The sequence below is a fragment of the Narcine bancroftii genome, chromosome 5 (assembly GCF_036971445.1).
Source record: "Narcine bancroftii isolate sNarBan1 chromosome 5, sNarBan1.hap1, whole genome shotgun sequence".
In the NCBI taxonomy this organism is placed as follows: Eukaryota; Metazoa; Chordata; class Chondrichthyes; order Torpediniformes; family Narcinidae; genus Narcine; species Narcine bancroftii.
Window position 1 is genome coordinate 243,651,110 of NC_091473.1, and position 17,727 is coordinate 243,668,836.

Consider the following 17,727-nt stretch of genomic DNA (forward strand, 5'->3'; position numbering starts at 1 on the left):
CATATTGTCTTGTCTTTCTCTACTCTGTGGTTTCAGTTCAATCAAGCCTCCAGTACAATCTCCCAGCTTCTAGCAGTTTGCAGAATGCAATCTAGATCTGTTGCAAAACACGGGATGGAATATAAAGTGAAAATCAAAAACAAACCACAAAAGGGCAAAGATGATGGCTGAGCTGGTCACCAGAGGCTAGGAGAGTTGTGCGGCCACATAAAGGGGTCGGCCGCACCTCCCATCTTGTCACGTGAAAGAGATTGTGGGATATGTGCAGACTGTTACAAGTCCATAAGACATTGCAGCAGAAATATGCTATTCAGTCCATTGATTCTGCCCCACCACTCAATCATGAGCGGATCCATTTTCACACTCAACCCCACTGCATGGTCTTGGAAACATAGAACACTACAGCACAGAAACAGGCCCCTTCAGCCCTTTTAGTCTGTGACAAATCATTTTTTTTTTTGCCTAGACCCACTGACCAGCATCCAGTCCATACCCCTCCATACCTCTCCCATTCATGTACCTGTCAAAATTCTTCTTAAATGTTAAAATGGAGTCCACGTTCACCACTTCAGCTGGCGGCTCATTCCACACTCCTACCACTTTGTGAAGAAGTTTCCCCTCAATTTTTCCCTTTTCACTTTTAACCCATGTCCTCTGGTTTGTATCTCACTTCCCCTCAGTGGAAAAAAGCCAATCTACATTTACTCAGTCTATTCCCCTCATAATTTTCAATACCTCATTCTACACTCCAGGGAATAAACTCCTAACCTGTTTAAATTTTCCCTGTAACTCAGTTCCTGAAGTCCGGCCAACATCCTAGTAAATCTTCTCTGCACTATTTCAATTTTATTGTTCTTTCCTGCAGTTAGGTGACCAAAACTGCTCACAATACTCCAAATTTGGCCTCACCAATGTCTTAAACAACTTTATCATCCCAACTCCTAAACTCAATACTTTGATTTATGAAGGTCCATATGCCAAAAGCTTTTACAACCCTATCCACCTGTGACAACACTTTCAGGGAATTCTGATTCTATTCCCAGATCCCTCTGTTTTATCACACTCCTCAGTGCCCCACCATTCACTGTGTATGTCCTTTCTTGGTTTGTCCTTCAAAAATGAAACACATTACACTTGTTTGCATTAAATTCCATCTGCATTTTTCCATCTGGTCCAGAATTCCTCTGAAAGCTTGGAAAACTTCTTTGCCGTCCACAACACCTCCAATCTTAGTGTCCTCTGCAAATTTGCTGATCCAATTTACCACATTATCATCCAGATTATTGATTATAGATGATAAACAACAATGGTCCCAGTACCGAACCCTGAGGCACACAACTAATCACAGGCCTCCAGTCTGAGAAGCAATCATCCACCACTACTCTCTGGCTTCTCCCTTCTAGCCATTGCATTGTTGAATCTAGTTCACTACATCACCATGAATACCTAGAGTCTGAACCTTTCTGACATGGGACCTTGTCCATATAGACAACATACACAGCCTTTGTCAATGTTCCTAGTAACCTCCTCGCAAAACTATAAGATTGATTAAGCAACTTTTCCCCATAATCTTTGATCCCCTTCTTAATCAAGAACCTATCAATCTCCCCCTTAAATACATGCAATGATGGCCTCCACAGCCAACTGTGGCAACAAATTCTATGGATTCACCACACCCTGGCTAAAGAAATTTCTCTGCATTTCTGTACTAAGTAGAACATTCTTGAAGTTGTGCCATCTTGTCTTAGACTCTCCCACCATAAAAAAAAACAACCTGTCTGCATCTACTCTGCCTATGCCTTTCAACATTCAACAAGTTTCAATGAGATCCCCCTCATTCTCCTAAATTGCAATGAGTGGAGTCCAAGAGCAGTCTAAAACGTTCCTCATATGATAACTTTTTCATTCCCGGCTAGTACCGACTTGGAAGGGGTACAGAGATGATTCACTAGGATGTTGCCAGAATTGGAGGAGTTGAGTTTATGGGGTGATGTTCGATAGGCTATCCAACCTTGAGGGGAGAAGGTTGAGGGGTGATTTTATAGAGTTTTACAAAATAATAAGTGGAATGGATAAAGAGAATGCTCAATAATCTTTTTCCCAGGGTGGGCGATTCTAGAACTGGAGGGCTTAAGGTGAAGGGGGAAAGATTCAGGAGGGACCTGAGAGGCATTTTATTATTCCTTCAGAGGGAGGTTCATTATCTGGAATGAGCTGGCAGAGGATACTGTGGAAGTGAGCACAATATCAATATTCCAAAGACATTTACACAGATTTGGGGTTAGAAGGGGCATGGAAGGATATGGACCAAATGCAGGAAAATGGGAACACTGTGTGACCTGCTGTGTTTCTCCAGCCCTTTTGTGTATTGACAAATCAGACAAATGGGATTAGCCCAGAATGCCAGCATGATTGGCATGGATGCATTGGGCCAAAAGGTCTGTAGTATCCTGATTGACTCGCTGACTGTGCTGGGACAAGATGCAGTCCTGAAGCCAGCATCTCAGCATTGAGCAGCTGCAGCACTTTCTCCAGCCTGTCCCAATACCAACCCTCTCCTCACTGGGGTTTGAGGGAGGGGGTGGGGGTGGAGGAGGGGGTGGTTTACCACTGGAGGAGAAAGGGAAGTGACTTACCCTGTGGTTCCTGGCACAGCAGCACGCAGCCTGAGGATATGTCTTTGCTAACATGAGTGTCCAGACTGCAAGACCAAGAGTGCCGTAACGAATTAGGTAGCGCCAACTTGAACACCAGTGTAAATGTGAAGAAATAACTTCTGAAGGAATGACTGTACTTCTCAAAACCCGGGGTGGATCCCTTACAAAATACGGAGCAGATTCTGCAATTAAAAAAATATAGGCTTCCAATACAAGACAGAAACAATTGCTTTCCAAGTTTTATAGAGTAGAGCACGTTCTTTATTCTCAATGAAATGCTGAAACTTGAAGATATCAAGAAAGACACACGAACGCTGCAGTCACCAGGATCTGGTTGAACTCAATGGGTCAGCGCAGAGATGGTTAGTCGCTGTCTCGGGTCAGGACTTTTATCAAGGGTAACAGCAACTTGCATTTATATAGAACTTTCGGCAGTAAAATATCCCAAGGTGTTCTGAGAAAAGAATGAGAGACATCCAACACGCTGGTCACAACCTCTTCTCACTGCTCCTTCACACAGAAGGGTCAAAAGCCTGAAGATCAGCTCCTTCAGGTTCAAGACCAGCTATCATCCAACAGGTATCAGGCTCTTAAATCTCCCCATCGACCCTGATCCTGATCATAGACGACTACAGAGCCATCAAAAGACCTGTCTGCACTGCAGAACTATCAGTTTTTCTCTTTTGCACTAATTGCAACTAAATATTATCTATCTTTTTTTTCCTCTCTCCTGGTATACTGTTGGTATATAATTTATATTATTCTAGTTGGTGTATCCTATATATCTGTTTATCTGCAGCAAGTAAATATTATGGTGTATCTGTACATTGTATTCGTGTGCAATAAACTATCTATTATATCTCTCCCTCTCCCTGTCTCTCGCTCTTACCATCTCCCTCTCTATCTCTCCCTCTCCCTCTCCCCCTCCCTCTCTAACTCTCTCTCTCCCCATCTCTCTCTCTCTCCCCGTCTTCTCTCTATCTCTCCCTCTCCCTCTCTAACTCTCTATCTCTCCCCGTCTCCCTCTCTATCTCTCCCTCTCTATCTCTCCCTCTCCCTCTCTCCCTCTCTCTCTCTCTCCCCGTCTCCCTCTCTATCTCTCCCTCTCCCTCCCTCTCCCTCTCTCCCTCTCCCTCTCCCTCTCTAACTCTCTCTCCCCGTCTCCCTCTCTATCTCTCCCTCTCCCTCTCTCCCTCTCCCTCTCTAACTCTCTCTCTCTCTCTCTCTCGCTCTCTCCCCCCCGTCTCCCTCTCTATCTCTCCCTCTCTCTCTCTCTCTCTCTCTCTCCTCTCTCTCTCAATATCAAGATTCAATTTATTGTCATATTACACTGGTTGACTTTTGCCTGTTGTAAGGCTGACAGGTTCACCATCCACAGAAATCGCCTGAAGCGCCTCTCAAAGTCAGAGAAAGAGAAGCAAAGAGAGTCCCCTCAAAGTCACCATGTGTCCATGGATTCGCCTCCAGTGCTCCTGCAACCTCTGCAGCCACAGAGAGGCTAGCCCAAACCATTGCCAACTCGGGCTCCAGATCCGAACCGCTGACGCAATTAGGAACCCTTCAGCGCTTTCGCCACCCCTTGCTTCCCGGTCTGCTACCTTGGACCCCTTCAGCCAGTTTCGAGCCAGTCTCCAGCAGTCCGCAGCCCGGCACGAGTCTCCCCCCCGCCCCCACCTCCGACAACAGTCTTCAGCAGCCCACAGCCTCCATGGGTTCCTCATCTCGAGCCCGCTGCATTTATGGGTCATTCAACCTCAGAGACCCTCACTGGTCCGCTGCTGTGGTCACTGTCCAATGGGTCGTCTCCTCTGCTTCTCCCTTTTTCTGGTGCCCTGGGCCAATCTTCCACTCCCATGGAGTCTGCAACCCCTTGTAGCTGCTGCCAAACAGAGATGCCATCATCTTGGGCACAGACCCTGCGGTCGTGGCTTTTTAAATAAAACTACTATCGGCTCCTTTAACAACCGTTCAAACCCTGTGCAGAGCTCTCCCTATATCAATATATACTTTACGGCAACAAACTATGTTGATGACATCAGATATCCAGAAACTTGTGGAGCAGGTAAGCTTTAGGGAAAAGGGAGCAAGGCAGAGGGACTTTCTGAGCAAGTCCCCAGGGGTGGTGGATAAATCTCATGTGTTGTCAAGAAGAGGGGAAAAATGAGCCCCATCCCAGTGTAAGAGACCTCGAGAGGGGTGTAATTTTGGAAGCATCTCTCTCAGATCATGTGAGAGGTTTTTACTGCTGCCTGGGCAGCTCCCAAAATGAAGCTTTTCAATGTATCTCCAGAAAATGAGATGTTGGGCGAGGGACTGCTGAGGCACTGGCGAGAATTACCTCTGTGACTGGAGCGGAGAAAGGAAATGACTTTGCTATTGCATCTGAAGAATGGCATCTCAAACACTTCAGAAATTCAGCACTCCTTCAATAATCAAATCCCTGGAGAGGGATTTAAACCCACAAGGTTCTGATTCAGAGACAAAAGGACTACTGCCTGAGCCACAGGACTGAAAGCACACCCGTCTGCTTTTCAGCTACAGACGGAGGGGGAAAAAATCCAATTTATCCCTTTGTTACTTCAAGGAGAAAGTGGCAGATGCCCTTGATGTCCAAGATGGAGTAGAGAAGAAGGTGCAGCCAAAAACCTGGATGAAAGGGTGCATTCGGTGTCAGGAGTAAAACACCAATGTCTGCAAACACCGTGGTTGGTTGAAATAAAAACACAAATGATGGAGAAACTCAGTAGGTCAAACAGTGTACTTTATAGAGCAAAGATACATAACCAATGTTTCAGGCTTGAGTCGTGTGTGTGTGTGTGTGTGTGTGTGTGTGTGTGTGTGTGTGTGTGTGCGCGCGTGTGTGTGTCTGTGTGTGTGTCTGTGTGTGTGTGTGTGTGTGTGTGTGTGTGAGTGTGTGTGTGTGTGTGTGTGTGTGTGTGCGCGCGTGTGTGTGTCTGTGTGTGTGTCTGTGTGTGTGTGTGTGTGTGTGTGTGTGTGTGTGTGTGTGTGTGTGTGTGTGTGTGTGTGTGTGTGTGATACATAACCAACGTTTTTAGGCTTGAGCCCTTCCTTCATCTAAAATATACAAGGGTGCAGTGCTAAATTTTTAGTTGCCAGAGCTCATCATAAAGGAGGTGGCTGGAATAGCCCCCTGAGGTGCCAGTGCTGCACCCCTGGAGATACCTAGCAAAGATAAAGATATATAACCAATGTTTGAGGCTTGAGTCCTTCGTCAAGGTATGAGCAAAATATGGGCAGGCGCTCAGACCAAATGGTGAGGTGGAGGGGCAGGGGGAGAAGCACAACGATGGATATGGTGTATTTTCATCAATGGGTAAGTGAACAAAAGCAAAAGCAGGTGCCATGACTGTAGTTAAAACATAAAAATGCCTGAAGGACTCATTGCCTTGAAGAAGGGCTCAGGTCCATAATTTGGTTCCATATCTTTACCCCTTATGGACGCTGTGTGACCTGTTGGGTACCTCTCCCTGTTGGGTGACCTGTTTCACTGAACAGAAGTTACCATACCCTGTTATACAATCAGGTGCCATGGTGTGGCGCTGTTACTCCATTGAGGGACTGCTGCTCTACTCCCATGTATATGTAGGTTTGGGAGTATTTGGACTGGAGGTTGAATTTGGGTGTTGGTCAAGAAACCATTTCTAATCCACTCCCTTCTGCATTTAACCTCAGAGTGCTGGGGGGCATGTAAATAAAACTCCATGGGAGATGCATTTTATCAATTGCAATTATATTCCACACTCAATTTCAACAATTTTAACAGCCTAGTCTTCAGCTGAGGCTCGAACTAACACATGGGAACCAGTTCTCATGCTGATCAGAGTTGCCTAGCACAAATATTTTCTCCAGCATCATACACTAGAAGAAATGCCTTTAAGGAGAGGGGGAATCAGGTTTCAGGCAAGTGTGCGGACAATTTTTTATACACCAGAAGAGTGGTAGGTGCCTGGAACAGGGTCCAGGGGCAGTGGTGGAAGCAAATGCAGTGGTAGTGTTTAAGAGGCTTCTCGACAGATACAGGAGTGTGCCATGAATGGAGAGATGTCTAAAAACATGGGGATGTTGTAGGAAACTCAGCCGGTCTCAATGCATCTATAGTAGGTAAAGATATATTACCAACGTTTTGGGTCTGAACCCTTCTTCAAGGTATAAGTAAGGGGCGGGCTGATGACAAGCAGCTGGTGACCCAACTTCCCATGCCTGTCAGCCCCCCTCCCTGCTGCCTGACAGCCCCCCTACCCGCTGCCTCTGCCCCCCAGCGCAGGATGTCAGGGCTGGAGCGGCTAAGCCCTGACGTCCCACGCCGGCTTCCCCAGCCCTGAAGTCCCATGCCGGCCACCTCAGCCCTGTAGTCCCGTGCCGGCCACTCTAGCCCCGTCCCGAAGTCACGAAGGGACAGGAGCCAGAGTGTACTCCAAGGCGCCTTTCCTGCAACTGTCCCTTTCAGGTGGACAGTGCAGCACTTTCAGGGCTGCCACCTGAACGACCATTCCACAAGTCTGCATCTGCTTCTGCAGGCGCATTCTTGGTGGACAATGCACCTGAAAAGAGACGGTGTCTATATTAAAGGCTGGGGGGAAATTGATGTGACAGGAACACATCTCAGGTTTGTTTTGCCTGTCATCGTGGAATTTTCTTTCAATGTATTTGTACTGAGTGATTATCTTCGGAGGTTTTTAAACCTGATTCAGCATTTCTGCTTCCCCCTCTCCCTCTCCCCTCCCCCCCCCCCCACCCCCATCGACGTGATCTACTGGGATCATTATTTGAAGAGGGTGTGCAAAATCATCAAGACCCCTACCACCCTGCCTACAGCATCTTTCAGCTTCTCCTGCCAAGAAAGAAATACAGGAGTATCAGAGCCTAAACCACCAGGCTGAGAAAGAGCTTCTTCCCACAGGCAGTGAGAATGCTGAACGACTGAATGAACAGCTCAGACTAACCTTCTGACACTCCACTGTTTATCTATTAAACAATATTTATTTATTTCTACATGAGTATGATCAACATGGCTTTGTGTGTGGTAAGTCATGTTTAACAAATCTTATAGATTTTTTTTCGAGGAGGTTACCAGTAAAGTTGATGAAGGAAAGGCTGTGAATGTTGCCTACATGGCCTTTAATAAAGCCTTCAATAAGGTTCCACATGGGAAGTTATTCATGAAAGTTCTGTTGCTCGGTATTCATGGTGAGGTAGATTAATGGGCTCAATATTGGCGATATAGGAGAAGACAGAGAATGAGGTGGACCGTGCAGAGCATTCTGACTGGTTACATCACCGCAGGTGGCAATGCACAGGTCACACACAGGTTACTGAGTTATGAACTTGGGTATTTGTCTTCACTCTGTTAAGGACATCTTTAAGAGGCGGTCCTCAAGAAAGCAGCCCTCTATCACCAAGTATCCTCCACCATTCAGGTTATGCCCTTTTCTCACTGCTACCATCAGGAAGGAGATGTAGGAGCCTGAAGACACACATCCAATGATACTATAACAGCTCCTTCCCCTCCGCCATCAGATTCCCAAATGACCCGACATATACTTTCTCACATTTTTTTCTTTTTGTCGCACTAACTATTTATTTTTAAGTATATTTATGGAACCATAATTTATAGCAATTTTGCAATGCACAATACTACTGCTGCAAAACAATAAACATCATGATGTGTCCATGACAATAAACCTGATTCCGATTCTGTTGGAGCTCACGGGACATGCTTTAAGAATAGCTGTCCAATGTGCTGGAGAAACTCAGCAGGTCACCCAGCACCACGTGACTGCATTTCCAGGACCCCCCATTTGCCCCCCCACAAGGATTTAATGTAACGACAGTACATTTTCTGCTGCTCTCTCACTTCCTATAGATGCTGCATGGTCTGCTAATTTTCTCCAACACTACAATCGCAGCTTCTACAAATTTTCCTGTCAAGCTGGAGGTTTTCTGTTTCGGGCTGGATCTGTCCCTGATGAAGAGTTCGAATCTGAAGTGTTGACAATTCTTTTTCTTCCATCGACCTGCTGAGAGCCTCCAGTAGGATGTGTTTTACTATCCTCAACCCCCTTGATGCATTTCAAAAGATTAAACGAAGGCAGAATAGATGGTTAATGGCAGGACAGTTAACAGTCCGGAAGGGTCTACACCAGCTGTGCCTGTCCCTACAAATATTGAATATATCTAAATCAGAATGATCAGATGTTGTATTGCAACAGGAACCTTTGTGCATGCAACCTGGACATGTACCAAGGTGAGGCCATTCTTGGTGGAAATGGGCCAAGCCCTGGAAAAAAAAATCATAAGTAAAGAATTCCCACAGGACCCAGAGCTGTTCCTGTTGGGAAACATAATGGACATAAGACTTACGATGAACCTGTCCAAATCTCAAATCCAATTCATAATGATTGCATTGGCAATGGCCAGGAAGTGCATAGCAGTTACGTGCAAGTCTGACTCCCACCTGAGCACAGTGCACTGGAATACAGAAATGCAAAGCTGGGTTTCCCCTGGAGAAAATTACTTACAACTTAAGGAAAAAGTATAACACTTTCTTGAAAATTTGGCAACCATACCTAAATCCATAGGAGTACAATTATAGTGTGGACCATCATGCCCCGCCGCCCTACCTTCCCTGTTTACCCCTCAAATGGCGCGGGGTGGTTGGGGGTGGGGGGGTTCCATACCATCCCAACCAGGAAAACTCAAGAAAAAAAAAACCGTAACGTGACAAACCCATAAACTCCTGATGTATGTTTCATTCCTTTGCTGTGAAATGTAGAGGGTGTAAAGGGGCGGGGGGTGGGGGGGTGGGGGGGAGAGGAGGGAAGAGGACAGAAAAAACTTGCTCCACAGAAAATATTGTTCAGAATTGATAATTGTAAATTGTAATCAATATTGATAACTTTTTGAGTTTAAGTTTGGAAAATCATAAATAAAATATTGGAAAAAACAGTGTGGAAGGGTCCAAATCCAAGATTGCCATATTGATAGGGTAGTTAAGAAGGTTTATAGTATTCTGGCCTTCATTAATCGGTAGATTGAATTCAAGAGCCATAATTAATGTTACTGCTCTATAAAATTATGGTTAGACCACACTTGGAATATTGTGTTTAGTTCTGGTCACATCATTAAAGAAGGATGTGGAAGCCATGGAGAGGGTGCAGAGGAGATTTACCAGGATGTTGCCTGGATTGGAGAATGAGGCAAGGAAAACAGAGTTTGGGCTTTCCTCTTTGGAATGAAGAAGAATGAGGGGTGACTTAATAGAGGTGTACAAGATTATGGGAGGCATAGATAGGGTGGTCAGCCAGCACCTTTTTCCTAGGGTGAGAGTAGCAAAAACCTGATGACATCTGAAGAAGTGAAGGGAGGAAACTGAGGGAGACATCAGGAGTAAGCTTTTTTTTAAACACCAAGAATAGTGGGTGCATGGAATGCACTGACATGGGTAGTGGTGGAGGCTAGTACAAAAGGAATATTTAAAAGAGTCATAGACAGGCACATGGATTCAAGAAAAATGGAGGATTGTGGATGTGAGGAAGGGAAGGTTGACTTTGTTTAGTAGGTTTATATAGGTTGGCTCAACATCATGGCCAAAAGGCGAGTAATGTGCTGTGATGTTCTATGTTCTCTCATGAGGAGAAGCAATCTGTTGAACAGGTGGATGGAAAACATTTTCTTGAGTGTGACTACATGGGAAAGGCAGTGCAAAAAGTTTATTGTCACATCTTTTAGGATGCAGTGATAGAAGTTGTTTTGCAAGCAAACCAGTTAGACATCTCATGCATAGTACAAAAGAAAAACAGCACCAATGTGCAAAGCTAAGGAGAGATAAGTTGGCCCAGAGCAAAGGCCGCATGATTTTACTATTTTAAGGTTTGATCAGTAGTCTGATAATGGTGGGAATGAAAATTTTCCTTGAATCAGGTTGTACGTGGATCTTCTTTCAGACTGGCGGAGAATAAAGGCAGTGTGACCAGGATGGGGTGAGTCTGTTAATGTGTTAGATGCTTTACAAAGGAGTTATAGACATTGTCAATGGAGTGGACTGGGGGTACATGTGATGGCCTGAGACACACTCATAACCCTCTGCAGTTTCTTGAGGTCTTGGGCAGAGCATTTCCTGTAGGGATGCATCCTGACAGGAAGCTTTCAATGGGGCACCTGTAGAGGATTTCAAATTTCTTTGGGCTTTGAGGAAGCCGCTTTCTTGACCATTAGATTTACGCAGTGCACCAGTAGAAGTCATTGGATATAGTTACACCTTGGAACATAAAGCTCTCCACCTCACCATCATTTGATGTAGACTGGGAAATAAGGTCCAATATTTTTCCAGAGACCATAGCCAGATTCTTGAACATTGAGGGAGAGATTGCAGTCCTGGTACCAAGCCATTGCATTACTACACCTCCAACACCATCAAGTTATATATTTTTTGGATTTGAATTCAACTCAACTGGATCAATGAACTCCATAGGACTGAGAAAGACCAGTCGACCACACTGTTCCTTGTTGGAATACATCACATTATGTAAACACATCTTTCTGCTCCTTTTCTCCAATGCTCATCCAACCTCCCCTTAAATACACTTCTGTTCTTCACCACAGCCTCTCTATTGAGGAGCATTTTTTCCCAATTCTAATCACCCCCTACATTTTCCATCCTGACTAAACTCAAACTTAATTCAAGTCATCCGATTTTACAAGTACAACCGGAAAAAACAGCACTCTCCGGTCATCAATGCAAAACACATAGACTCATCTAGACTTAACACACATGCAGACAAAATTCAAGATTCAATTTATTGTCATGTAATTAAAACAGTGCCATATTACATGAAATTGCCTTTTGCCTGCTGTAAGGCAGACAGATTTGCCATTGACAGAAATTGCCTGAAGCGCCCCCTTCAGTCAGAGAAAGAGAAGCAAAAGAGAGTATCCTCCAGAGTCACTGTGTCTGTGGATTTGCCTTCAGCGCTGCCACACCCCTGTAATCACACAGAGTCTAATCCAAACCATCAGCAACCCGAGCTCCAGATCCAAACCTCCGATACCATTAGGAACTCTTCAGTGCCCTCAGCACCCTTTCGCATCCCGATTCCGATACCTGGTACCCCTTCAGCCAGTCTTGAGCCAGTCTCTAGCAGTCCACAGCCTGGTGTGTGTTCCTTTGCGGCCTCCAGCTGCCACAGCCTGCATGGGTCCTTCATCTGCAGAACCCCTCACTGCAGGACAGGTATTCATATAAACAAATAAGTAAATAAATATTATTTTGTAAATATGAGAATCTTGGATGGTTAGTGTGAGCAGTTCCTTTCTTCATTAAGCATTTGCACTGCCTGTGGGAAGAAGCTGTACCTCAGCCTGGTGGTGCTTGCTCTGATCCTCCTGTATCAGTTTCCTGATGGGAGCAGCTGAAAGATGCTGTGTACAGGGTGGAAGATCTCCTCAATAATTCTGGGCACCCTCTTCAGACAAAAATTCTGGTAGATCACATCCATGGAGGGGACGGAGACCCTCATGATCTCCTCTGCAACACTTATGGTCTTGTAGATTGACCTCGAATCCATTTCTCTGCAGCAATCTGTGATGCAACTGGCCAGGACGCTCTTGACAGAGCTCCTGTAGAAGGTTGACATCATGGTGGTTGGTAGTCTTGCCCGCCTCAGTCTGACAAGTGAGGAGATGTGTGACCAAGATAGGTCACTTGTTAAGTGGACGCAAGGAACCTGATGCTCTCCATTCTCTCTTCAAGCCATTATCTTTCACTCTCCACCCGTGTATTCACAGACACTTGGTCTTTCAACACTTCGGTAATAGAATTCTCATACTTATTCATTTATCTCTTCACAGATTTTCTGTGGCTCTCTCCCTTCTCCATTCTGATTCCCTTCTCCATTCTGACTCCCTTCTGAGATCTCTCCAAATTTGACTTCTTGCATCTTTCATACTTTCTCTGCTGCATTATTGACAATTGTCCTTCAATTTCCAAATATCTTAAATACTAAAATTCCCACCTTAAATACCTTAAGACCTACAAAATCACCATTTTGTTAACTTGAGATTGCTCAGAATTTGATAACGCTCCCATAAAACACCTTGACAAGTTTAACAGAGTTAATAGCACTCGACATGGGACAACGAATATATTGCTGGATCAATAATTATTTGCCTGTCAATTTATGAAGCAATTGTTTCAGTTGCTTTAATCAGAGATTTTTGTGTTTTTACTTCATGATTAGTGAAGTAAGGGGAGGTTGAAATTTGGGCATGGTATTGCTTTGGAGTGTACTTACATTTCTAGGGATGGGATGGAGGGGGAAGATGATGAGATGATCAGTATTTGGAGGGGATACCTGGGTTAATTACCATCATTGTTTGCTGGCAGCTCAGACCATTGCTGAGACCATACTTCAGAAATTCTCAGTAACAGGACAATTTTATTTGCTACAATTTCAAGTATTTGCAATGGGGTAGGAGTCCCAGAAGTGATGTCAAAATGTGACGGGGCAGGGGTGTGTCTCATTAATGATTCTCGTATTTCTAGGGTGTTGTTACGAGACCAGCGGACCCCAAAACCCAGCAGCAATAGATATTCACCGTCAAATGGTTACTTAAACAAAAGTTGCTTTTAATTATCTTTAAACATGAAAATAGAATCACACTTTAACTTATCACTATTGACTTAACTAACCTAACTTAATCACCTTCTAATTCGAAGCGCATGTGTATGTAATGTGTGTGTAAGTTCAGAAAAGTTATTTGATTCACAGTCCAATCTCACTTCTTATTCCTCCAAGTTCACTGAATGCAGGCAATTCTTATACTGTACAATGAATTTAACATTTATGAAGTTCACCAGACTTTGGTGCTTGAAACGTAAATGGTTACTGCTCAGGAAGGTTCTTGGTTTTCAGAGAGATTTGTTGTTCCTTTTTAATCAGCCACTTCAGTATCTTGCTGACGAAACATACCCCTCCTTAGGGACCTCCAGAATAATAACCTCTTTCTTTCAGGTCACCACAGAGTTCCTTCTTGTTTCACTTATTCCAAGAGAAACATTAGACAGCCAGTCCTCTCCTCTTGCATGAACCGCAAGGGCTTTGACCAGGCCATCTTCCAAATGGGGCTTTCCACAAGCTTGACAGCTTGTCCTGTTCCAGTCCCAGCTGTTGCTGCTGACTGTACCAGTGTAGAACGGATCTCTGTGTCTCCCTCCCTCTCTCTCTCTCTCTCAGAGAAAAAGCCTGTTTGACTCCCTCTGCTTGCAAAACCAATGACCCTCTTAGAACAGCAAGTTCCCCAACACATTGTCTGCAGCTCTGACAACCTCTTTCATCTGTTGTCTTTTTGTAAACAACAATCCATTAGTGAAGTGTGATAGTACAGATCTATCACCAATGTACATAGTGTATATAGTTACTGTATCTAGACTGTGCTTACAGCGATTGGCTGAGAGCTAAGCCACACCTATTGTTTGGGCCTTAAAGGGTTGTGTCCCTAGCCAGGTCGGATCATTCCGGACTGGTCGGCCACCTGTGAAGAGCTCCGGTCTTTTGCTAATAAAAGCCTTGGTTTGGATCAACAAGTCTTTGGTTCTTTCGACGAGCTCTACAATTTTATTAGCAAAAGACCGGAGCTCTTCACAGGTGGCCGACCAGTCCGGAATGATCCGACCTGGCTAGGGACACAACCCTTTAAGGCCCAAACAATAGGTGTGGCTTAGCTCTCAGCCAATCGCTGTAAGCACAGTCTAGATACAGTAACTATATACACTATGTACATTGGTGATAGATCTGTACTATCACATTCACCCCTTCTTGGGAACCACTGTACCGGCATGGCTCACCGTCCCTGGCCCCGTCCTTTTGCGACGCCACGTCCGGCACTCAAAGAACGACCCCTTGGTCGACCGAGTGACTCTACTCCACGCGAACCCACATTACGCATACGTGGAGTTCCCAGACGGGCGGGAGGACACTGTTTCGGTGCGGGACCTAGCTCAGGACGCGGTAGACCCAGCAAACCCCCCAACTCCTTATGCTCCAGGCCCCGTGCCGCAACAGAAGGACCAACAGCACCCCAATGACTCGGGCCACCCTGCCGACAAAACGACTGGGGAATTGAGTGACGGAGCAGTCGCACCCGATGAGCCCGCTGGTGACACCACTCCAGCGACCCCAATCCCGGCACCACAGCGGTCACGCCGGATGGTCAGACCCCCTGACCGCTACAGTCCTTGACCTACCCCTTCCTTTTCATTCTCTCCCTCGTTTTTGTTTTTTTTTTCTCCCGGGTCAATTCTCCAAGAAGGGGTGAATGTGATAGTACAGATCTATCACCAATGTACATAGTGTATATAGTTACTGTATCTAGACTGTGCTTACAGCGATTGGCTGAGAGCTAAGCCACACCTATTGTTTGGGCCTTAAAGGGTTGTGTCCCTAGCCAGGTCGGATCATTCCGGACTGGTCGGCCACCTGTGAAGAGCTCCGGTCTTTTGCTAATAAAAGCCTTGGTTTGGATCAACAAGTCTTTGGTTCTTTCGACGAGCTCTACATGAAGTATCTTGAGCACTCTCCAAATGTCTAGCATTAGCTGAGCTCCAGTATTTCAAATAAGATCTGTTTTAAAATGTTTGTATGTGACCTACACGAACAAACCTTTCCCAATTTATCTCCCAAAAACATATTTCTATACTCTGTCACAGTGTTGAGTTGGAGATTACATAGCAGAACTGTGAGGTATTTTGTGGGATGGCATGGTTAGTGGAACAATGATCAGGACGGGGATTTGCATCCCACGCTGTCTGTAAGGAGTTTGTATGTTCTGCCCGTGTCTGTGTGGGCTTTTCCTGGGGTCTCTGGTTTCCTCTCACCATTTGAAATGTAATGGAGTCCCAGAAGTGAATCCCAGAAGGTTAATTTGGTGTAAATTGGGTGGCATGGACTTGTGGGCTGAAATGGCCTACTATCGTGATGTATGTCTAAAATTTAAGGGTGGCACAGTTAGTGCAATGACTTTACAGCACCAGTAATCAGAACGAGGGTTCAAATCCCATGCTTTCTGTAAAGAGTTTGTATGTTGTCCTCTTGTCTGTGTGGGTTTTCCCCAGGGGTTCCGTTTTCCTCTCACTGTTTGAAATTAACGTAGTTTAATTGGGTGACACAGACTCATGGGCTGAAATCGCCTGTTACCATGCTGTAAGCATATATATTAAAAAAATTTTTTCGGGGATCTTGCCAGGATGTGAAGAACTGAGTTACAGTGAAAGGTTAAGCAGGTTAGGACTTTATTCTCACATATTATTCCGTGGCATCAGAAGAATGAGTTTGATCGAGGCATACAGAATTATGAAGGATATCAACAGAGTAAATGCAAGGAGGCTTCTTCCACTGATGTTAGATGAGGTAAAAAACTAGAGGACGTGAACTAAGGATGAACGAGGAATAGTTTAAAAGGAACATTAGAGGTAAGTTCTTCATGCAGAGAGTGTGAAATGAGCTACCAGCTGTATTGGTAAATACAGGCTCAATATTATGAGCAAAATACGAAAGCAGACACTGTGATTGACGTAAAAACATGACGCTGGGGTAACTCAGCAGGTCCAATGGCGTTCTTCATGTAGCAAAGATAACTATACATAACCAAAGATGACCATGAGCAAAATGGTGGGGGAGGGGCAGGAGAAGGAGCACAGGAGTAAATAGAGAGGGAGGGCACCAGCAAACGGGGAAAGGGGGTGGCGAGCCAGAGGGAATGAGACAAGGGAGATGGGGAGCAGAAACCAGAGAAGTCAATGCTAATGCCATCTAGTTGGAGAGTGGCCGGACTCTCCAACATGAGAGTCCGCAGACACCAGGAGTGAAATAAAATAGTTGACATCAGAGAAAAAAATTGGACAGGTACATGACTGGAAAGGGTACGAAATGAAATAGGCTGGGTGGGTGCGTAGAGGTCAGTGGGACAGCAGAGAATTGGGCCAGCAGAGAATGAGTTTGGGACCGCAGAGAATGAGTTTGGGACCGCAGAGAATGAGTTTGGGATAGCAGAGAATTGGGACCGCAGAGAATGAGTTTGGGACCGCAGAGAATGAGTTTAGGACCGCAGAGAATGAGTTTGGGACCGCAGAGAATGAGTTTGGGAACGCAGAGAATGAGTTTAGGATAGCAGAGAATGAGTTTGGGACCGCAGAGAATGAGTTTAGGACAGCAGAGAATGAGTTTGGGACCGCAGAGAATGAGTTTAGGACCGCAGAGAATGAGTTTGGGACCGCAGAGAATGAGTTTAGGACCGCAGAGAATGAGTTTAGGATAGCAGAGAATGAGTTTGGGACCGCAGAGAATGAGTTTAGGATAGCAGAGAATGAGTTTGGGATAGCAGAGAATTGGGACCGCAGAGAATGAGTTTGGGACCGCAGAGAATGAGTTTAGGATAGCAGAGAATGAGTTTGGGACCGCAGAGAATGAGTTTAGGACCGCAGAGAATGAGTTTGGGACCGCAGAGAATGAGTTTAGGACCGCAGAGAATGAGTTTAGGATAGCAGAGAATGAGTTTGGGACCGCAGAGAATGAGTTTAGGACCGCAGAGAATGAGTTTAGGATAGCAGAGAATGAGTTTGGGATAGCAGAGAATTGGGACCGCAGAGAATGAGTTTGGGACCGCAGAGAATGAGTTTAGGATAGCAGAGAATGAGTTTGGGACCGCAGAGAATGAGTTTAGGATAGCAGAGAATGAGTTTGGGATAGCAGAGAATTGGGACCGCAGAGAATGAATTTGGGACCGCAGAGAATGAGTTTAGGATAGCAGAGAATGAGTTTGGGACCGCAGAGAATGAGTTTAGGACAGCAGAGAATGAGTTTGGGACCGCAGAGAATGAGTTTAGGACCGCAGAGAATGAGTTTGGGACCGCAGAGAATGAGTTTGGGACCGCAGAGAATGAGTTTAGGACCGCAGAGAATGAGTTTAGGATAGCAGAGAATGAGTTTGGGACCGCAGAGAATGAGTTTAGGATAGCAGAGAATGAGTTTGGGATAGCAGAGAATTGGGACCGCAG

General features: G+C 45.2%; 1 protein-coding gene across 1 annotated transcript; it reads left to right on the forward strand.

The window, feature by feature from the left end:
• Window positions 1–15,997: 15,997 nt before the first annotated feature.
• Window positions 15,998–17,324, forward strand: LOC138765545 (uncharacterized). Its single transcript, XM_069942576.1, has 3 exons — window positions 15,998–16,081; window positions 16,724–17,040; window positions 17,105–17,324. The coding sequence occupies exons 1-3, from the start codon at window positions 15,998–16,000 to the stop codon at window positions 17,322–17,324; spliced, it is 621 nt and encodes a 206-aa protein (XP_069798677.1).
• Window positions 17,325–17,727: the final 403 nt, after the last annotated feature.